Raw genomic sequence first — 23,985 nt, 5'->3', positions numbered from 1 at the left:
GCGACGACGAACGCAGGGTTCCCCGGTGTCTCCATGTCGCGGCCGACCATGGACGAAATTCTGCAGATATACGAATTGCTATTCTCGTAACTCACCTTCAATTTCAGACCTATCATCACCGATCTCACCATCATTGTCGAAAAGCAAATGGGTTGTTTTAATTTTCCGCTTCTTCGAATTCAAATGTCATAATTTGGGTTCTAATTCTTAAGTCTTTTTTTCTTTTAACGCTAGAGGACAATAAAGGTTTTTAATTTTAGTTTTGCTGTGTTTTTTATAATTGCTTTAGCTCTTCTTCATCATAAAAACGAAGGGCACCCAAACAGAGAGAACGATTAGTTTATGAACAAATTGACTATTATATATTTTTGGGTATTATATTATAGTCAAATTATTAAATACAAATTAAAGTGTAAGGTAAAAGTAATTAGATATGGAGATTTCCTCACGTATTGTGAAGATTAGTGTAAAGGCATGTAAATTGAAATTTGAAACGCTACATATTTCGTAAAACACCTATTGAGCACTGCAACCCAGATACTTCGTTTAATGGTGATGAGGTGATGAGAGAGGAGGAAGGATGTGAGCGACATTAATGGGTGGAGAGAGAAATGAGTTTAATTTTCTTTTTTAAATTAAATATTAAATAATTATAATATCCTTAAACTTAAATTATTCAAATGAACATTGAGTATGTTAGTAATATATAAAAATTAATTTTTAACCATTAGATTAAAATAAAAATATTTTAAATTAAAATTAAAATTACATTTAAGCATATTTCTATAAGATTTATCAAATAAAAAATCAAATATTTTGAAGATTAATTTATGATATTTTAAAATATCTCAAATTTATCATCATCGTCAACTATCGTCATCACCAACATGATTGTTAGCAACCACATTAATTATATTAATGACAACGATAAAAATGATGACGAGTTTATGATGATAATTGTGAACGATATTAATGTAAATTAAATCTTTAAGACATTTAATTTTTTATTTGATAAATTTTATAATTAAATAAATTTTTTATTTAAATTTAAAATATTTTAATCTTCATCTTATCTTAATCTATAGGTCAAACATTAACAATTCTCAATCTATAGGTCAAACATTAACAATTCTCATGGAAGATGATATATATATATGTTCGACGGTTGATTTTAACGTGAGTTCAACTAGTATATTAAGAACATAAATAAAGAAATATATTTTGGCCGTCCATAAATCTGACGCAATGACTCGTGAAGGATAGTTCACGAGGAATATTCCGATTTTTTTTCTTTTTCAATTAAAATTGAGCAATTTAATTGAAAAAGTTACGAACCGTCGAAGAAGTTATTACCAATTATATGTGATAGAGAGAGAGAGAGAGTGAAAGTGAGTGAGTGAGAGAAAGATTCTTTTGCTAGCTAGTTTAACATTTAATTTAGGAAAGTGGAGAATGGGACAAGATATAGGAACACAAATTTTATTTCCCTTTCTTGTAAATACTAATATCTACGAGTTGTTAATTTTTTAGTTATTATTCATATTTAACGAACTTTTTTTACAGCATATTTAACGAACTTTTAAACATGTAATGATTGATAAAAAAAAATATACTTTAATAACACGCCTTAATACTAATATTCATAATTTATGATTAACTTCTCTAATAAAAAAATATGTAAAATAAAAAAACAAAACTAAAGTATATTTATCATTAATTTAACTTAAAATATTTTATAAACTTAATTCACGCTAAATTAATAATAAGTACAATAATGAAAAAAATAATAAGTACATTATTTTTTTCTTTATACATTTTTTCAGTTTAAAAGATTACCTCAAATTAAATATCTTGGTTTATGAGTAAGTGAGAAGCACAGAAATAAGTGATACGCTGATTATGCTGATGAATAAAGTCAAGAGTGATCCCTTGCTAGGGCAAGTAATCTATTAGTCAACCTTAGTTGTGGGCTGTCACACACAATCGCATTTACTCATATTCATATATATATATATATATATATATATATATATATATATATATATATATATATATATATATATATATATATATATATATATATATATATATATATATATATATATATATATATATGCTTGCCAGTTACCCCCTACTCTTGAAACAAGATTTTAGGTATTTAGATGTGAAAGCAATGTATGTGTAGCTTTGTGCTCTAGTTCATTTTCTAAAATACCATGCGAGAATGGGTAAAAGCAGAAAAATCAATTTGTTAATGTTCCGTTTCCAATACTAAAATGGTGGGTGAATGGAGGAAAAGTAGGAAAAAGAGTATGGAATTTTCCTCCTTTTAATTGATTGCCTAATCAAAAGTAATAATCTTCTTTTTATTTTTTCCTTTTCCTTTGTTTTCTGTTTCTATTTCAAGTTTCAAAGTAAAAGATTTCCCTCCCTAGCTCCATCAGTAACTTTTCGTTTTGGTATAGCTGTAGTTCAAATTAGATAGCCTGTGATAATTTCATTTAGCAAAAAAAAAAATGTATCGCTCAACATGAGTAACAATAAAATGCCCAGATTTGCATTAGGGGTTTAAGCTATCTATGACCGAAGACTAGCATCAATATTTTATTTTATAAATAAACCTATGGTCCAATGTTTTTTTTTTCTTTCTTTTAGTTTAGCACGTAACTGATTATAGAAAAGAAAAAAAAAGATAATTAATTTTGATAACTTTTATGTTCCTTGGTTATGTAGTTTGCCTTGCTACTTATTTATGTCTAGATCTTGTAATGGGATTGGCCATATTTGGACCACATTGTTTGATTCTAATTTGTTCTGTACTGGAAGAGCCACCTGATCTGTATATATGTTATATAAATCTGTCTTTCTGAGAGGAAAAAAAAAAAGAAGATGAAATACTGTTAGTATCTTTAGAATTTATAATTGGATCTCAATTCTCAAGAATACATGAGATTTGAAAAGTCACAAGAAACTATTAAAGTAATGAACAAATTAACTTTTAATAATATATAATTGCAGGGGCAGCTTAATTTTCAAATACAAATAAAACCACAAGAAACTATTAAGTATTTAAGTTATACTTTTTTCAATACATATTCAAGCTATACTTTATGTTAAAATCTAACATATTGGTACTTACCTACGTACCAAGATATTGCTAAGTGCTAATGAGATACCAAATGTGCCTTATTATACCTGTTAAAAACGTGTCACAGTTTGTTTATATATACGTCGTCTCCGCTAACCACTAACTAACTTTCAGCGCGACTTTTTATCAAATAATAGTGTTTTTTTTTTCATTTTTTATTTATTTACTTTAAATGATAATACAATGATTAAGAAGTGCAGTTAATCCTGTAAAAAAAATGTAGTTAGTAGTTTTATTTATATTGATATTATTTTTAACTTTTAACATAATTTTTATTATTTTCACTTATTTATGATAAATATGTAAAATATTTAATTATATTAAAATGAACATATGACTAAAAAATAATCATGATAACACTTTCAGCTTGAATGAAGAGGCGATATTCAATAATAATGTGGTTTAGTTCAGAAAAGTATGAATTAGTGTAAATCTCTAATATTATGTTTGATTCCTATAGAAGAAAAAATGTTACATTATGGGTTATCCTATCCTATAAATGTGCTAACGCTTTCTTCCGTATCAAAATAATAATAATAATAATAATATTTTATTTAAATTATTACTTGGAACATAGCAACATCTGTATTAGTACATTTAAAAAAACAAAAACACTTACAACATCAATAATTATTTCTTTCACAGAATAATTTCTATACAGTGTTAGTATAGAAAGTTTCAGTTTGTCAACTAATAAAACAATGTTAATAAACTAATAAAATAATGTTAATAAACTTCTTAAATATAATAATTTTTTATGAGTTTTGTTAACTAGTCTCCTTAGGATATTAGTTATGAATTAAAAGAAAAATAAAAAAGTATTTATTATAAAGATTATAAGAGAATATAAAAAATCATAGTCAGTACAATTTTGCACATCCGACAAAAAATAATTTTTTAATCAATGTCATAAAAATATTTGTTAGCATTTCTCATTTTTTTTGACAAAGTTGATTATTGCTAATATATAGAATATTTACTCTTATTTAAATTATTGTTGTCAAGCATATTTTCTATAATTCTATGCCCATGGCCATACTACTCTAAGAACCTATTTGCTTGAGGACAAAAGTTCTTCTTGAGCATCGGAGGGTATGCAAAAACTTGATTAGTTTGCTTAATGAATCAACTTGCATAAGTTTGCATTGAAATGGACTAACATTTAATAAGCCGCAAAAATATACTAGTTTGCAATTATTCGGCACAAGCATATAACTATAGTTTTTTTTTTCTTCAAACGAATTCCTTTTTCTCTTAAAAAGAAGTTGATAATTTGTGGACCAAAATATTTTTTCCACTTTTACTTTGAAATAGTTAATTTATGAGTTGGTTTATGAATCTACAAGCCAAACATATTTAGCTTAGAAGTTATTGATATGGAGTTCGCCACAATGTATAAGGTATAGAAGAAGATTCGTGATTCACAGAACGTAGAAAGAGAAAATAAAGAGAAGATGAGAGAAAATGTGTCTCGCTTGATGTGTGTTATGCTAAAATGTAGTTAGTTACATTCTTATTTATAATAGTCACACAAGGCTTCCTTTGCCACGTGTCAGGTCCATATACGCATTAGGGATCCCATGCTCTTGGTCGAGTTATGATGCTGGTTTTAACTGTTATATCGGTCTCATGTTTTAAGTTAGTTTTTTCTTGATTATCGGTCTGGTTCTTCCATATTTAGTCTAAGATAACCTCTAGAATAATTACTCTCAGTCAATATTACTTTAAAGAAACAATTTCGACTTTATAAATAAAATAAAAATTTCTTTCAAAACAATTTCTTCAAATCAATATTACTGGAAAGAAGTAATATCGACTTTACAAGTAAAATGAAAATTTATCCTAAAATACTTATTTTAACCGAGTCGTATAAATATACAATTAAACAAATAAAATTTAACAATAAAAAACAAATAAAAACTTTGTTGATCGAAACTTGTTTGAGCTGCAAGTTGTACAATTTTTTTTTATTTTTTATTTTACAGTGGGGGGCTAGAAGCTCAAACTAAAACCACGAAAAAAAGAAACAACAAAAATATCCTGCAAGGGGATTTGAATCCGAGGAGGGGGAGATTGGAAGACCACCCATCTCCCCCGAAACACCTAACACATGTTTCGCATGCTTATGGACGACTTGGTTAGCCTCTTTGAAAATATCATACTATTTTTTGGGGCAACCATATTTCCATTTTCAAAATAAATTATGCGGTAAATCAGATTGCTTTTGTGAAAAAAATTAAATTTTTTATTGAAAAAAATTTATTCTAATTATAAACTAAAAATTTTAGTATATTTAAGTTACACTTTAATATAAATTATCTTTTATCATCCTGACAAAATTAATTATTATAAACTTACTTTTAAAATATCATTCTAAAATTAAATCAATTTTTTAACCTTTATTTTTTTTCAAAATTAGTTTTTTCAAAATCAATTTTGATTTTTAACAAAATAAAAACTAAACATATTTTAACTCCTAGCATTAAAAGTAATAGTAGTATTGAATTTAACCCTTACAGTCATTACAAGTTATACTATTAACTAAAAAATATTTTTAATATAATTTTTAAAATATATTTTATAAATTAAAAATGATTCTTGTACATGATAATTTATAACTAAATAATAGTTTTAAATTATATTTTGAGTACACATATTTTTTATTGTAAAAGTAATAGTAATAAATAATAATAACATTCATGATTTCAGGTCATATGATATGGCAGTGCTAATAATATGCCAAAAATGAGATCAACCTGACGCGCGACTTGGCCTTCCATAAGCTAAGGCCGCCGAAGGCAGACACGTCACCATCCAGTGGTAGGTCCCACCTCCCCTTTCTCTCTCCTGCCCTAACTTTCCACTTCTCCTGCTGCCCGTACTGCCCGCCCACCCTTCGGTCACCCCTATCATCCTCTTTCGGGCAGCCCGGGCACCCCAAAACTCCTGCCCCTCCCCCCTCTTCGGGCACCTACCTTTACCCTACTACACTCCCCTCACACGCCCCTTTTTCCGCCCTCCCATATTTCATTTAAATTTAAACAACAAAAAAATTTCCACTTATAATTATAATTTATAACAATTAAAAATAAAAAATAATTTTATAAGAGAAAACAAAAAATAAATTATAAGAAACAAAATGATATTTAAATCTAATTATAATTATAAAAAATCTATAACTTTTGTATCTTTATTACATGTATTTTTCAATTGAAAATAATTTTATTGGAATTAATAGAATGATTATAAACAATAAAATTTTCATTTTAGATATTTAAACTGTATGTCTGTAATTTAATTTATCACATTAAATTACAACAGTCGCACGGTAGAATTTATAATTTTATTATTTTTAGATACCAGCAATTGTCCGATTTTTTAGTTTACCACATTATTATTATTATTTTCTATGTTTCCATTTCAGCATTGGTTAGGATTGTACTGGGTCAGCTTGGACAGAGCATCATAGGACTTAGAGGGTAGGAGGAGGACACAAACACAAACCCGTCTCTTAGATTGATGTCTCTGTGTGTCTTCCTTTGAGCAAAGCTTTCTGAGTTGAGCTAAGTTGTCGTGTTCTTTTTGGGCAAAAGGGTTGGCATTACTCTCTTTCGGTGTTTGGTGTACCCACAAGCTGATCAATCTAGGGTTCAAGGGGGGTGTGTGATCTGCCCCTTTTTTCGGCACTTTTAATTTTTGGGTGTTTTGGGTTTTGTGGTTATGAGGGGTTTTGAGTGGTACAGTTGTGATTTTTAGGTCTAGTTTGGGAATTGGTCATCTGGGTTGATGGTGGATTTGGTGGTGGGGGTGTTTGGGCATTGTTTGTAGGGGGTGCTAGGGATTTTGGGGTGAGTTGGTTTTGATGATTTGTGCTTTTGATTCTTTAGGGCTTGCTGCTATAGATGGGGTTGGGTGGTGCTGAGAATGGAAAGGTGGTGGTGGAGTCTTTGGATGTGTGTAAATCAAAGGGGAGGAAGAAGAAGAAGAAAGAGGATGGGGAAGTTGAAGAGAAGGAAGAGACTGGGTGTTGGTTCAGGCTGAGGTTCATTGGGAGCTGCATTTCTTCAAGATCCAAGGTTGATAGCTCAGTTAGTGGCACCAGCACTAATTATGGTAACCCTCTATTTTTCTAGAACAATTGCTGTTCTTATTATGCGCTTCTAGGTTCCATCTTTGGACATGTTTTAATTTGAGTTTCTCATAGTTTTTGCTTGTTCAAAACTCTATGAAATATGTTCCAAAGACCTGGTGGTGTTGGAATACATACAATGCTTTTAGTTAGGATTTTGTTAGAGCTTTGAAAGGGTAACCATGGTTCATTCTTTTATTCCTTCCCCCTCCCCAAAGCATCATTGTGTGGGAGTTTCTTCACCTCCTTGAGTGGGGGGACGAGTTCATGAATCAGACAATTGCATTCATGACTCGTAAAGTTGGAAGTATCAAGGTCTATCACCTTCTTACCATGTATACGTGTGTGTTTGTTGTCATTCATGCTGAAAGATACTTCTTAGAGTTTTCTTGTATTCATTTTTCCCAACAGAATTCATTCAAGAACTACATTGAATTTTCCCTTTCGGAAAATTGTCTTGGGCTGTGATTTTTGCCCAATTTGCAAACAATCTATTAGTTGGATTGGTTTTCGCTGGCTTTCTGCATTTTCATTCATTTTTGTAATTTTTCAAATTACTCTTGAAGTGTTATCTATATCTCCATCTTGTCTAAGCTTGCTACTACTTGATGCTATCCTATTGCTTTCGCTGATTACTTTTTGCTCTCTCCTGGATTTTGGCTTTTCATTAGCTGAAAGTAAATCAACTATTGATACAAGTAGAGATCAACCAACAGTCCCAGTAGTCTCTTCAACAACCACTAGTAATGCTGAAAGCAATTCATCCACTTCCAAACTTGAAGAGGAGTTTAAAGTTTCTTCCAGGCTGCGAAAATTCACGTTCAATGATCTTAAATTAGCAACGAGAAATTTTCGGCCTGAAAGTCTTCTTGGTGAAGGTGGCTTTGGTTGTGTGTTCAAGGGATGGATTGAAGAAAATGGAACTGCTCCAGTGAAACCTGGCACGGGGCTTACTGTTGCTGTAAAAACCCTCAACCATGATGGGCTCCAGGGTCATAAAGAATGGCTGGTTTGTATTTTAGTAATATAATTGTTCATCCTTTGTATTCTGTTTGATTTTTTTTTTTTATGTATTTTCTTAAATGTGTATATTTTCTTTGAATAGTATATGCTGAATCTATCAAGTTCGAATTCTTGTTTGGTTCATGTGACAGGCTGAGGTAAATTATCTTGGTGATCTAGTTCATCCACACCTCGTTAAACTTATTGGTTACTGCATTGAAGATGATCAAAGGTTGCTAGTATATGAATTTATGCCTCGGGGAAGCCTGGAAAATCACTTGTTTAGGAGTAAGTTACTATTTTCTCACTTCTCGGTTTCTCATTGCAGTATGAGGCCAGATAAAAATATTTTGGACTTCTGATGTCAATGAAAACTTTTGCTCAAAATAAAATGTGGGGGGGACAGAGATGTTCTTCTGTTTTATGTGATGTAGTTTACTCTAGTGATCTGCCTAGTTAAGAATAGTGTTTAGAACTAATCTACACCCTAGTGCTTCCATCAAAACCGTGCTATTCTTTTAAAAGTATCTCACTTTTTTTCTTGTTGAATTTAGCAGCTTTTCTTTTATGTGAAAGAGAATGGATTGGAACTTCAAACTTCTGCTTATACTCTTTGTTGTGATTATATCCATTGTATGTTCTCATGTACAAAATTATATATGTTTTGTAGGGTCCCTACCTCTTCCATGGTCCATTAGGATGAAAATTGCACTAGGAGCTGCAAAGGGTCTTGCTTTTCTTCACGAGGAAGCTGAACGACCAGTAATATATAGGGATTTCAAAACTTCCAATATACTATTGGATGCAGTAAGTGCCAAATTTTAAATTATTACCATTTTTCTTTTCATTCCTTGATTTGATTTATATATTATTATAACTATTCAGGAATACAATGCTAAGCTCTCAGACTTTGGACTTGCAAAAGATGGTCCAGAGGGTGATAAAACTCATGTGTCTACTCGAGTGATGGGAACCTATGGTTATGCAGCACCAGAATATGTCATGACGGGTAAGTTTAGTTGGCTATGCTAAGTCCAAGTTTGCAGGTTTAGCTGCTATTTTTCAGTGAAGTAATGCATGATCATTCTCTGGTATCTGATTACATATTTGATGAGCTTTCATTTGTCTCCAAATTCACATTTTCTGATCCTGATGATTATCACTCAAGTATTTCTGAAAAATATTTGGAATATGACTGTTGTTGCTCTTGTTACAATGTTCTTGATCTTTATTGGGTAATGTAATTTGGTTTCCCCACAAGGCAGATTAAGGATGACAACCCTAATTTGCTTGAGTTGTCCATAGTTTCTTCCTGTGATGACCAATTCTGTTAATAGATTTATGTTAGAATTGTTGCTATTATATACTCATAATGATTAAAGCTTCCAAAATATTCTGCATGTAATCCAACATGTGTAGTGTCTAATCCTTATGTAATCAGATTTATATTTTTGTGGCAGGACATCTTACATCAAGAAGTGATGTGTATAGTTTCGGAGTGGTACTACTTGAGATGTTGACTGGCAGAAGATCTATGGACAAAAACCGACCCAACGGTGAACACAACCTTGTGGAATGGGCTAGACCACATCTGGGAGAGAGAAGAAGGTTCTACAGATTGATAGACCCCCGCTTGGAAGGCCACTTTTCCATAAAAGGGGCTCAGAAAGCCGCGCATCTGGCTGCTCACTGCCTTAGCAGAGATCCAAAAGCACGACCCTTGATGAGCGAGGTCGTGGAAGCTTTAAAGCCTCTGCCAAACCTCAAGGACATGGCTAGTTCATCGTATTATTTTCAGACAATGCAAGCCGACCGGTTTAGCGCAAGTCCAAATACCAGAAACGGGAGAACACAAGGAGCATTGCTCACCAGAAATGGGCAACAGCAAAGGAGCCTATCAATTCCACATGGCACGCATGCATCTCCATATCACCATCAGTTTCCACAACCATCACCAAAACCCAATGGCAAGGCATAGAGTTGACGATGATGATGAGTTTTCATTTTCTTTGTCACCCTTTCTTTTTTGTCATTTCTCATTCCCCAAGTATAGATGTCACTTGTGTCTAGCCATTTTGTTCATGGACAACTGGAGACCAAAAGAAGCATGCATGCATGTATGCATGCCTCTTTATGGTGTATGCTGAGTGTTGACCTTAGGGCAGGTGAAAGCTTATCAGCTACTACTATCTCTAGTGTCAAATTGTCAACCAATATGTTTCTTCAGGTTGTTTCGAAATATTCAAGATTATTAACTCCTCAATTTTATTTTATTTTTTTTCCATTTGCCCCCAGAAATGTCGTCTCTTGGTTTGGTTAGAGGCTTACTTGTGCTATCAAACATTGCGGCTACTTAAATTGTCTACAGGCTCTTGCTTATAGAAAGATAGGAAAGAAGCTTCATTGCATTAAATTATATCTAATGTATGTTCTTAACATTAAATACTTATAACATTCACAAAGGAAATTAAGCAAATTGAGCAAGTAAAACATAGTTTCCTAACATAAGAAATAAAATTTGTGGGATGCTTTTAGTTTTTCACATAAATTAATTCTAAAAGCATTTAATCTTTAAAATTATCATTAGTAAAGAAAATATATTTTAATTTTAAATTTTAAATTATAAGAAAATATTTTTCAACAATCTCGCACTAATTTAAAATTTAAAAAAATGAAATAATATAAAAAAACATTTTTAATGGAGCATAAGGATTCAATGTATCCATTACATACATTTTGATAAAACAAGATGCTACTGCAGAACAGATTATGCAAGAAGAAAGTATAAAACTTTTCTCTCTAAGATTGTTAGAAAAGATTAAAATAAAATGAAAGAAATAAATAAGAAGAAATGCAAAACCTTGAATTAAATAATAAAATAACAGTAGCAAACTAATTTTAATTGGCACCACATGAATCAACACACTATATCATATAATAAGCACAAAGAACAAAAATAAATTAGGGGACAAAATAATTAGCCTGGGTTGAAGCGCGCAAACGCTATTCTTAGAGAGAAAACGCTTCCACTGGTAGGAAATCTGATTGTGTTCCTCTCTCAAGATACGACAACCTGTTGGTTCCGATCGTGTGTAGCGAAAGGATCCCAAACCTTTTGAACACCAATGCTCTTACTCTCAAAAATAGTTTTTTATAAGAGAAGGAAGAGAAAAATTAAGGGAGAAAGAAGTGTTACTCTGCTTGTGCTTGTGTGTTTTTTATAGAAGAGAAAAAATATATATTTATAGGCATAGACTTCCTTTGATTGAAAATTAAATATGACGTTTGAAAATCAATTTACAGATATCAAAACAAACGTAACAAGTTATTGACTCATTAAAACAAAATATCTTCAAAAGATAGAAAATCTAATTTTACTTAATAGATTCTAAAATAAATATTTTATTTTATAAAATAGAATTAATATAAGTAATATATATTTATAAATTTTAAATTATAACACAAATATTTACTAACCTTTATGCTTCATTTAATAATTGAAACTTCGATGAATAATTCTTTGATGTGTATTATGTACCCCCACCAAAAAGGAAAAAAAAACTGGGCATGTTAATGATGTTATTATGCTACTTTCATTTCATCGTGCAATTACATTACACGTATGAATGACGAGTAATATAAAATGCCCATTTTTGTAAACAAATTTTAGACACGTGAGTTCCAATCCAAGTTGAATGATAAGAAAGAGATGAATAATTTATTTAATCTTTTATCTTATTTTATTGATTTATTTTATTCTTTTAACTTTTAAATAAGTTTATTTAGTTTTTTATCTTACTTTTTTATGTCCAATTTGATTTTTTTTAATTTGATATTTCAGTTTATTTAAGATTAATATCATTAATCATTTAAGTTTTTTTGTTTTAGTTCTCTCATTTTTCTTTACTTCATTTTTAACGGGAAAAAAAATCATTCTTAAATGATTAACAATGTTAAGCTTACATAGATTAAAGATTTAACCAAACAAAAAAAGATAAATAACGAAAGTAATTTTTTTAAAAGATAAATTATTAAACTGAAAAAAAGATAAGACAAATGACTAAATTTAACTTTCTAAAATGAAAAATAAAACTAAATAAAATAAATAAGTCATTTCACCTTAAGAAAGAAAGTTGAATGTTATCCTCAAGCTAAAAGTAATGGTGGACCAACAAGAAACGATTATTTTCTCTTTATTTCTTTTCACCATTTCGATGCATCTAATGAATCATTTTCTATAGAAAATAATTTTGACTAGTCCCACCATTATAATATGACCAACTATTGTGCAGTGTATTAAATGTCTATATTTCAGAATATGTAAACAATAATTGAATGTGTAAATGGTGGATATTTTTCCATCAATCTGAAAAGTATGTCCTCATAAAAAAAATGCCATTGTCCATTTTAAAGTATTTTGGTAGAGCAAAATTTAGTGACGTTATTTACGGGGTACTTTTATATCTTTTGGTTGAGATTTTTAATGACATTTTCTTATCAGTGATACACAATTTTTTAAATTGTCTTAATTGTGTTTTTAGCCTCCATAATGTGTTGAGACAATTTGTCTTCTCAATTTTTAATTGTTCTGTTTTAATCCCCATGTTTCTTACTTGGATTATACTATTGTTTTATTTGTTAATTTAACATCTAGTATTTAATGGGGATGGTGGCATGAATATACATGGAGTTTGTGTCTGAATTGTTGACATGGACACTCAGTCGACGTGATACTTTAGAGGCGAACACAAAGTATTGATTTATTTTAAAATTTCAAGATATCATCAATGACTTATTTTTCAACTACACCTTTTTAAAAAAAAGAGGGAAGTAATAGTACTTCACTTGGGATTGATCAATTTTGAAGAAACAGATTCACAATTCTTGAAAAGCCTCCACGGAAAATCTAATTCAAAACGCAGAAAATTACATTTATGTTGGAACAAGACTTTTTTATCCAAAAAATACAAAAAAATTAATATAAAAATTACAAAAATAATAAAAGTTAAAGATTATTTACTCAAATGATATAAAATATTATTCATGGTAAGAAATCCATCTCCTCAAACTGATTTCTCAATTATAATTTTTTTTTATGTAGTTTAGAAATCGATGTCTCAGGACACATTTCTAACTATGTTTTTTTTTCTTTTTTACATACATTTGGTTTAAGTTTTTTTTTTTTAATTCAGTTTAGAAATCGTTTTTTTAAAAACTCAGTTTTTTTATTAATTTTTTTTATTTTTTTTGTTTTTGTTAAATTATTTTTCTATTTTTTCCTTACAGTTTTTTTTATAAAATTTAACTGTTTTTTGTTTTAATTTTTTATTTTACTAATTTATATATATATATATATATATATATATATATATATAAATTTATAAAAAATATAATTTATCAAGTATTTTAAATCAAAACAATTAATCCTTAAATGAGACTTAACATAGCTAAAAAAATATTATATGATCTATCATATGATTTATATTGCAATTAAATATCTTCCTTGTTATGATTTATAACTATCATATGAAAAAATATTTTTATTTAACTAATGTTTAAGAAAAAAAACTCAATACAAATATCTAAATACTAATAAAATACGAAGATGTATATTAAAATTATTACTTGTATGGACTATAGATATGCATTTTTAAGAAAAATATAAATTAAAAAAATATAGTATAACATCTTACCTATTAAATAACATCCTTATAAAGAAACAAACATGATTAATGAAATAAAAAAAATATTTCTATTAATTTTCTTACATCATATTTCTATTAATTTTCTTACTTACTAAATACATTTTTTTTAAAGAAAAATGCACATATTTTAAAGCGATCTAATTCATTTTTATAAAAGATTAAGAGAATACTACTATTGGATTACTAGATGAAAAATACAATTAGAATAATCTAGGTCCTTATAATTCATGCTTGACTTCTAGTACACCTAACTTTATTGGATCTTAGGAATTTTTGTGAAAAGTCATCAAATCTAGAAATTGACAAACAAGGACAAGACATCGCTGAATTAAACAAATAAAATAAATAAAACATGTCCAATTTTAATAGTATGCATTAATGATTGATGTAAAACTATGAGTACTTAAATATAATTTATCTAGAATAGTATTTTTAAAAAATAATCCTTAAATAAAACCAAGTTTATCTAGATTGAAGAAGACGAAAAAAAAAATGACTTAGATAAATAAAGCCTAGGTAAACATCATAATCCTTTGGGACTAACACGATTAAAGTAGAGAATCTTAAAAAAAAGTAACAACAAAATTCAAATGATGAATTGTAAGTTTATTCTAAAAAAGTAACAAGTAGTTTGTGCAATGACTACACATATTCATCACACATAAGAACAATTATCTCATCAGTCGTTCTTGGCTTCCTTGGTTTGTGTGGTAGGACAACGATTTCATCTGGAGAACGCTCAAAAATTGCATTCAACTCAATCAGACCTTTGATACTAAATTCTAAATAGATGAAAAACTTTTTTCAACATCATTGTCACATTTAAGCAACATACAGTCGTATTCAACACAACCATCATCTTGTAGATTGATTGACGGTAAAAAAGATTTATTAAAATTCTGCGACCTCTGTTGGCGTTAAAATTTTTTTTCCTTAAGGCAGCAAGCGACATGTTCTCACTTATTGAGATGACTTTAGGATCACTAGGGCATTCAAACACTATCTCTTCATTTGATGGAACCATGTCACCATCCACAAGAGTGGATACACTCTCCATGTTTTAAGCAATAAGGTGAATATCAGACAAAGGTGTTGAGTTGCTTCTAACTCCTACTATTATATATATTAGGTGATCAAGTGTCCTCTCGTGATTCATACCAATGGTTGAGATCGCACTAATAATATACACAATTTAGATTGAGCCTTAATTAATTACATTTGGTTTGCACAATTAAAAAAAATAGTATTCAATCAAATCATCTCGTATAAAGCATTGTCAGGAAACAAGCAACGTGAGGTCAAATCCTATGGGGAAAAACAATGTGGAGTCAAATTGCCTCGAAAAAATGAATGTTCAGTCAATTTGTATCAGAAAAATGCAGTGCTCAATCAATTATTGCATTGTTCAGTGTTCAATTAATTAACAAGGACAAACAAACAACCATCATAATAGGACATAATTAATAAGGGCATTTGTGTCCACCAGTTCCATATTTGGGAGGTTGCCTGTTTCTTGCCGAATGTCGACGTACTCATCCTTCTTTTTGTGGTTGAAGTTATTCATCAAGAACAACAGGTTGCTCTTCCTGGACGAAGTCATTAGTGGAAGAATTGTCAACAATACTTTGGTGAAAGGATGAAAAGGAAGGTGTGGACATACTTTGCATGTACGCATAAGCAAACTCCGATATTCGAAGATTTATACCTATGAGGTTGCTCATAAAGTCTTCTCCACTAGCACTAAAGAACTGCGGATTATACCCATAATCTTCTTGATGATGATGAGGTTGTGGTGTGAAATCATATGATTGAGGATGTGATTGTAGTCCTTCATCATGCATGCTAGCAATGAATGGTGGGCTTTGTTATGGAGGATGTTGTTTAGTTTCCACGTCTAGAGCTGAGCGAGATGTGGCAACAACGTTTAGATGAGTTGTTATTAGGGTTTTATTTCATGTTGGATTCAACTTATAGGGCAAGTGTAACTCAATCATGATGTAGTAACTGAATTATCATTCAAGTCATCTCTCAAAGGAATAAATGAGAGATTTCATGTAATTATTTAACTAAGAACTAGGTTTTTGTATTTTTGTTTTGTGATTGTCACGAAATAAATTGCAATAAAAATTAAATGACAATAAAATAATTAAAAAAAGATAAAAAAAATACTAGACTTGAATGGTGACGTCGATCTTAATGAATGAATGTCTAGGTTTGGACTTAGAATTCGCTCGATCCACTATAACTTCACAATTATCTACTCATCTCTCTTGCTCATCCCCAATTCGTTGATGTATTCTACCCTAGCTCCCACATGGTCGGAAATTCTAAACTACTTGCCTGATACCCAATCCGTTGGACATACTTACTCAAGCAATCAACATTAATGGTCAAGAATTAGCGATACTTAACCAAGATTATTCTATCCCTAAATATAATCTCAATTAAGTATTTGATTCATGTTCGGGTTTTAACAAGGCCAGTCAAAGTGCAAGTTAATTCCTGAATTCATCTATAAGATGACCAATCAAATAAAAACATTAAGTACGAAAACAAATAAAGAACTCAAGATGAAGTATTCAATTGATAGAATTAAAGCGAAACAAGGTTCATCCTTTCCTCTCCTAGGTGGAAGGAATTGCACTCATAAAAATAATACAATGTAACCTAGAGTGTCTAATGGAATAATGGAGGCTTCTAGTAGGTGGAAGTCTAAAATATAATTCTAAGAACTGCTTGGAACTTCTACACCGTTACAATGAATGTCTAGCCTCCTATTTATAAAATTGTATCTAGGTTTAATTAAGGAGATAATCACACAAAATTACAACAAATAATATCTCTACTTAATTCAAGTAATTATGTTCTTCAGCTAATTTATCCTTGAAAAATATTTTACTCTTGATTTTCCTAACTTTCATCTTCAATTTTCACAATTTCTTCCAGAACTTTATGCTAATTTTAAGCCTCTAGAGCTCTTGCCAGAATGGACTATTTTTTTCTGAAAAACTATCAAAAAATCATTTAAAATAGCTAAAACATAAAATTCTACCTAAGACAATAAAAATTGAATTTAAAGCTAATTTGATTCAAAACAAGGCCTAAAGTTAATTAAAATGCCAAATAAATGTCACAAAATTCATATGAAAATCTGATAAATTTGACGTTTATCAGTTGTAAACTGTGTTAAGAAAAATTTTGAATTTGCTCGGTACCAATTCATGTAGTGACTCATGTTCAATATTTCCTAGAATTGGTTGGCCGATTAACACAAATTTGTGTCTTTCCATCTAAATTGTAATCCATTATTGATGTTCCTCTGCCCAATTTGTGTCAATATCATGTGGTGGATTTGGTATGTCTTGACAAAGTCCTAATTGGAGCCTGACCCTATAAATTTGATGCCATACTACCACTGGTAAACAAATTAAAGTGACATAAGCAGTCCATATTTTGGAATCCTTGTATGCATGTTCTTGTAGAAATTACTGAAACCCTTTATAAGCATCCAATGAAATTGAAAAAATAATTTTCATTAGTAATTTTATAAATAATGTAATTGACATTTGAATAAATAAGATAAAAACCAAATGGTTCAACCTCCTGATTATGCATGTTGTTGAATCTTGACCTATAGCCTATAACATCACCACATGGGATTCTAGAAAACTGTAGCTCTATGTCATTCCATCTAGTGAAATGTAATATGTTAATGTCATATACATTACCAAAAATGGACTTTAGCTGAGTGACAAATTTTTATTTACCTAGTTGCAAGTAGATATGACGGTTGGCACTTGACCCTAGGTTGAATGAATGACATGCGATATCATGCCTAAGATTGCAATAATATTGTACATCCTCCCATTTTTTGGATATGGGATAAATTGCTCTAAGTATTTCTCTCTACAAATGTAGATACATTAGATGAACTTTGTTCCTTGACTTGTCTTACATCAACACCCCACCAATGGGCTACTAATTGTTATGGCGTGGGTTTTGCTGGGAGAGTCAACATGTTTTCTTTTAACCATTTTAATTTAAGTGTTGATCCCACTAGTGCATTCTTTGGGGGAATAACACCTATATATTTTGTCCACATTTGTTATGTTGGGCTAGTAACTGGTTTTCCATCAACATGAAAGTGCAGTTGAAGAGCAACATCTTCCAAGATGATTGTGCATTCACCAATAGCAAGATGAAACATGTGTGATTTAGGTCTCCATCTTTCAAACAAAGAAGTCACTAAAGCGTCGTCAATTTTAACTTGTCTGAGCTTTGAATCATTTGAAAACCCATCTTAAACCAACAAAGATTCAATTCTAGGATCTGGAGAAGGCATAGCTTGAGCATATGATTGGATTACATCGTTTGTTACCTGTAGAAATCAAAACAATAACAACATCATCATTTGTAAATTGTAACATAATTAACATTCAATTAAACAAAATGTATTACATACTTCTCCAGATTTATGAAGGTGTTGTTTCCAAAGAAGAGGAGTGGTTGTAGATTTCATGGTTTAGGCTTTGGTACTAATGTTAAGAAGAAGTCAAAGAAGGATATATAAGAACGTGAGAAAGTGAGTCTATGAGTTAGCATATATGCTGGCAATACATGCATTGTATTTATAGAAAAAATCTAATAGTAAGTGCCAAAAGTTGCCCTCATGGATTAAAATCTTGGAGTTTTAGTAATTTTTATTGTTTTTGCCCTCATTCTTGACCTTGGTCCATATGTTTGTCTCATAAATCCTAACCCTAATATATTAACTAAATCGTGGACACTAACAATAACCCTAAGCCTAGGTCAAAGACACATTTGCTTTTTATCAGTGTGTCAAAACACTTTTTGCTTTACACCAATGCGTCAGAGCGACTTTTGGTTTTTTACTAGTGCGTCTGAGACATTTATGCCTTTTGCCAGTGCATCAGAGACACTTTTGCTTTATGCCAAGGAATCCAATGCTTCAAACCCTAACCCTGGACCCTATACATGCACCGAAAAACCTAACCCTAATATAATAATTGAACTCTATTATTAAGAGGAGAAATAACTTTTTTTCTCTAATATGTCTTCATTGAAATTATTTTTAATGAAAAATAAATTGCTATATGAATAAACTATTCAGTATTCGTACAACAGTCAATAGCTAGCTAGCATTCACAACTTCTTTTCTTCTTTTTTCTTACTCACAAGTTCACAACATCATTATTCATTCACATTAGGGAATCTAATGCTTCAAACCCTAACACTAGGTCGTACACCTTTAACCTTGACCCCGGGCCATATACCTTCACCAAAAAACCTAACCCTAAACCCTAATCTTAGATCAGGGAATCCAATGTTTTATGACAGTGCGTTAGAGACACTTTTGCTTTTTGTCAGTGCTTCATAGACACTTTTGCTTTACGCCAAGGAATCCAATGCTTCAAACCCTTAACCCTAGGTCGTAAACCCTTAAACCTGACCCCTATATATAGAAGTCGTATTCACCTTCATTTAACATAATCGCACAACACTTTCTTTCTCTATTACTTTCTTCCAACTTTGCAAACACAAACCCTCTATCATATTTTTTTCTCTATTCTTTCTCTATTACACAACATGTTTTCCTCATCTGTCAATCGGTTAGTGTACTACAATGGTCAAATAATCAAAACAGATGAAGGGGATACATTTCAATGCCCTACCCGATGTTCTTTCAAACAAAGCGAGGCCTCACACTTGAAGCCTTGGAAAGAAAAATCCACCAAAGGCCCCGACTACAACCACTAGATCAAGTATGCGATGTTGCTTTCCAATACCCACAAGTTGTGGGACGTAGAATGCTTAAGTTTACAGCAGTGCAACTTGTTGACGATGAAGATGTCAAAGGTATAATTTATGTTGCTCGCCAACATGAGATTCTTTCATCCATTGAATTGTATGCAAGCATCTAGCTACATACATTTACCACCCCAAACCCTCAACCAGTATCTCATGAACTTCAATATTATCATCAGTCCTATTTTTCACAAACATTCGATACAACCTAAGACACTTTTTTTTAACCCAACCACCCCAAGATTTATTTAAACCAAACACATCTTCTTTTACTCAACTTCTTTCTGCGCCATTTTCCACCAATTTGTTAGACTCATAAACATTTGATGCTACTAAGGATCAACCTCACCTATACTTGAATACCCTTGCAGTAGAGCCTACCTCATCAACCCAACCAAATGATCCTAAGTTTACAGTAAAGCTTGGTTTACCTAACGAAGAACTTGGTCCCTTTAGTGAGGATGAAGATGAAGATTTACGCAATCAACCCTAGGAAGATGGTGAGGAAGAAACTGAGCTTGTTTCACCAATAACAACCGTACCACCATACTACATATCACCACACATGCATAATTTTGAAGATTCTGAATACGGCTATAGCTTGGATCGTGAAGAAGTCCAACATTTGGTGGGGACTCTCTTTGAAGGGATGTGTTTCTAACAGAACAAGAAGTATAACATGTTTTGCAGCAATATCATGTGAACAAAGGAGCTAATTATAAGAAACAACTATCGAACCCAACAAAGCTAATTGTCATTTGTGATGATGATAGTTGTGCTTAGAGGTGCAGGGCAACATACATCCTTACAAGTAAGCTGTGGGAAATAAGAAAGCTTTATGAACCCCATACATGTTCAAATCCATCAATCTCACAAGATCATGCAAAGTTGTCGTATCTGCTCATCAGTAAAAGCATCCACACGTTGATTTAAAATTATCCATCAACTTCAGTGCCAACCTTGATATCACACATCAAAAGCATTGAAGGATGCACTACCACATACTACAAAGCATGGTTGGCAAAGCAAAAGGCCATTGAAAACATCTACGGCAACTAGGAAAGATTGTTCCACGATTTACCCAAATTGTTGCAAGTTATGCAACAATTTCTTCCTAGTATGTTCGCGGAGAAGGAAACATAGCCAATGTCACCACAAGGAGGTCAAGTAGTAGAGGGTTTCATGAAACTCCATTGTCATTTTTGGAGTTTCAGACCGTGTATCAATGGCTTTCAATATTGCTAACCCATGGTTCAGGTCAATGGAACATGGTTGTATGGTAAGTACAAGGGGACCTTCCTTGTGGAAATTGCATAAGATAACAACAATAAAATCCTTCCAATAGCCTTTGTTGTTGTCAGGAGTGAAACAATGGAAGCATGGCTCTTCTTCATCCAAAATTTAAAAAGGCATGTTAGTGTCACCCCACAACATGGTCTAAGTTTGATTTTAGACAGACATGAGTCAATAAAAAGTGTCCACTCAAGGCGTGATAGTGGGTGGACAACATAGAATTTTGTGCATGTTTTCTACATTTGACACATTGCATAGAATTATATGAGGTACAAGAACAATGCCATAAAAAAACTAATTATGAATATGGGTGAGTACCAAACTTCTTTCTCTTTATATTAAATATCATTTCATTTTGTATTATTCATAATATTGAAATTGTATGTTTATAACTACTTAGTGAATGGAAGGACAAAACCTATGTTCAATTACTACTACAACATTCTGAGGGAGGAAGCAGATGGTCATCGAGCAATTAATTGGCTCATCGAGATTTTGTAAGAAAAATAGAGTCTCACATGGGATGGTGGCTAATGATGGGGACACATGGCCATCAATCTTGCTAAGTCGATTAATTTGGTACCCAAGAAATTTTCCAATAAATGCGCTAGTAAAATCAACATATCTAAGGTGTAATGCATTGTTCAACAAAAGAGGGAGAGAAGTCGCAACAATGCTTGCATCTAGCCAAGTTTATACGCAAGTACTAAACAATGTCATCGAAGATGCACCGAGAAAGGCAAATGTTCACATTGTTCTTAAGTTTGATCGATGTGACACACAGTTCTTAGTCCAGGACACAATAAACCAGAGAGAGGTTTGGCTCACTAGAAATTTCACAATCAGGCTCGATGAAAGATGATGTGACTGTGACAAATTCCAAAAATTGCACATGCCTTATTCTCATGTTGTTGATGCTTGTAAGCATGCTCACCATGAGTACAAGAACTACATACATTTTGTGTATACGATTGAAAGTGTCTCCAACTTATACAAATGATTTTTTGGAGAATTACGCAATAAAGCGTATTGGCCACCGTGTCATGAGCCAATGATCTGCCCCAACCAAGACAAGAAAAGAAATTCTAATGGTCATCTTGTCTCCTCTCGTATCCACATAGAAATGGATATTTGAGAACTGGATCAACCAAAGTGATGTTCTATGTGTCGCATCTCAAGTCATTCAAAGAAAAATTGCCCCCACCGTGTAGGCTTAAGCCAACAACGTTAAATTTATGTCATATTCATTTTATTTTAAAAATTTTATTGTATTGTTTCAAATTTAAATATTTTATTCTATTGTTGGTAATTTTATATATATATATATTGAAATTTAAATATTTTAGTTCAATTCAACTTGTTGCTATATTTTTTACCTTCTTTTACTCATTTTCTAGATTCTCTTTTTACTTTCATTTCCATTTCTATTTTTCTTCACTTATTTTTAATAAGCTAAATGTTTTTATTTAATTTAAAATGATAATAAATAAATATTTTTAATAATTCATAATAAATAAACACATATTTAAATAAATAAATTATATTTTGATTTTATAATGAATAATTAAAATTGTGATATAAATTTATTTTTTACAATAAAAATATGAATATGCAAGAAATTACTTTAAAAAGTTCTATTTGATTTTAAAACATTTTCCATTTTAAAAAAGAAAAAATCATTATAGTTTTGATGTATCCATTTTAATTTTCTAACTAAAACATGATTGTCCATTTAAAGACAAATGAGAAAATTAGTCATTCCAAGTTATCAAGTATTGTTTGGATAATGTTAACATCGTGCCTTAATACTTACGGGTAATAGTGAAATGGACAATTTTTTATAATATAAAAAATTAAATTTTCAAAATAAAATATTTATTATTATTAACTTAATTATTTTTTTAATTTACAAAATGACTTTAAAATTTTATTCAATTTTAGTCACTTCTCAACAATTCAAAATATTTGATATTTTTAATTGAAGAAGTAAAATAAAGAGTTTTTGTATAAAAATGGGAATAGAAATAGAAAAATGAAACCCTTCTTCTAGGCTGGTTCGTGATTCATCCTTCAGCACAATTGCTTGTTGCTGTCTATTTTAGTTGGAGATTCAAATGTTATCTAAAGTTAATAAGAAATATATATATATATATATATATATATATATATATATATATATATATATATATATATATATATATATATATATATATATATATATATATATATAAATAAATGATAAGTGATATTATTTGATTAAAAAATTATTTAATGAACATTTATAATATTATTATTAGACAATCTAGGAAGAGAGAAGAATAAATATAAAAATATAAATTTAATGTGATTTATTATATGATAAAAAAATGTAAAAAAATAAAATGTTAATAAGTATGTAAAAAAATGTAAGCATTGAATTTGGTCTATTATCTCTTATAGACTTTATTTTTACGTATGATTTAATCTATTTAAAAGTTTAATTTAATCTATTAATTTATTTAAAGATTTATTTTATATTAAAGTCTTATATAAGTCTAATTATTCTTTATATTGAGCAATAAATTCATAAATCATTGGGGAAAAAATCTATGTAAAAAAATAAAAATAATTAAAAGAAATAACAAAAAAAACAAAAAATCACGTTATAAAATCGCTTTTAGTTTAGAAATCAGTTCCCTTCTAAACTAAGCAAAAAAAAAATAATAGAATTGTATTATTTGGATAAATATTTATTTTTTGAATTTTCTAGATAAAAAAAGTCGTTTGAAAGATTGATTTTTCTTTCTTTGAAACTTACCAGTGTTAAAGAAAACTAATAACACCAATTAATTTCCACTTCCCCGGCACCTCAACCTCTCATTGAAACATGCACACTCAAAAAA

General features: G+C 30.4%; 1 protein-coding gene across 1 annotated transcript; it reads left to right on the top strand.

Annotated features, from left to right (window-relative positions):
* Positions 1-6,562: 6,562 nt before the first annotated feature.
* Positions 6,563-10,644, top strand: LOC100807510 (probable serine/threonine-protein kinase PIX7). Its single transcript, XM_003551939.5, has 6 exons — positions 6,563-7,261; positions 7,949-8,286; positions 8,432-8,567; positions 8,950-9,086; positions 9,165-9,288; positions 9,740-10,644. Exons 1-6 carry the CDS (start codon positions 7,051-7,053, stop codon positions 10,255-10,257), a joined length of 1,464 nt encoding a protein of 487 aa, XP_003551987.1. The 5' UTR covers positions 6,563-7,050; the 3' UTR covers positions 10,258-10,644.
* Positions 10,645-23,985: the final 13,341 nt, after the last annotated feature.

The sequence above is a fragment of the Glycine max genome, chromosome 18 (genome assembly GCF_000004515.6).
Source record: "Glycine max cultivar Williams 82 chromosome 18, Glycine_max_v4.0, whole genome shotgun sequence".
Classification (NCBI taxonomy): Eukaryota; Viridiplantae; Streptophyta; class Magnoliopsida; order Fabales; family Fabaceae; genus Glycine; species Glycine max.
Note: the sequence above shows the minus strand (reverse complement) of the source record. Positions and strands in the feature narration are given on the sequence as shown.

Excerpts from the sequence above, each read along its gene's own strand:
- LOC100807510 (XM_003551939.5), top strand. The coding sequence starts at position 7,051 with ATGGGGTTGGGTGGTGCTGAGAATGGAAAGGTGGTGGTGGAGTCTTTG. Across the intron at positions 7,262-7,948 it reads TGGCACCAGCACTAATTATG|CTGAAAGTAAATCAACTATT; the intron begins GTAACCCTCTAT and ends GCTTTTCATTAG. Across the intron at positions 9,087-9,164 it reads CCAATATACTATTGGATGCA|GAATACAATGCTAAGCTCTC; the intron begins GTAAGTGCCAAA and ends ATAACTATTCAG.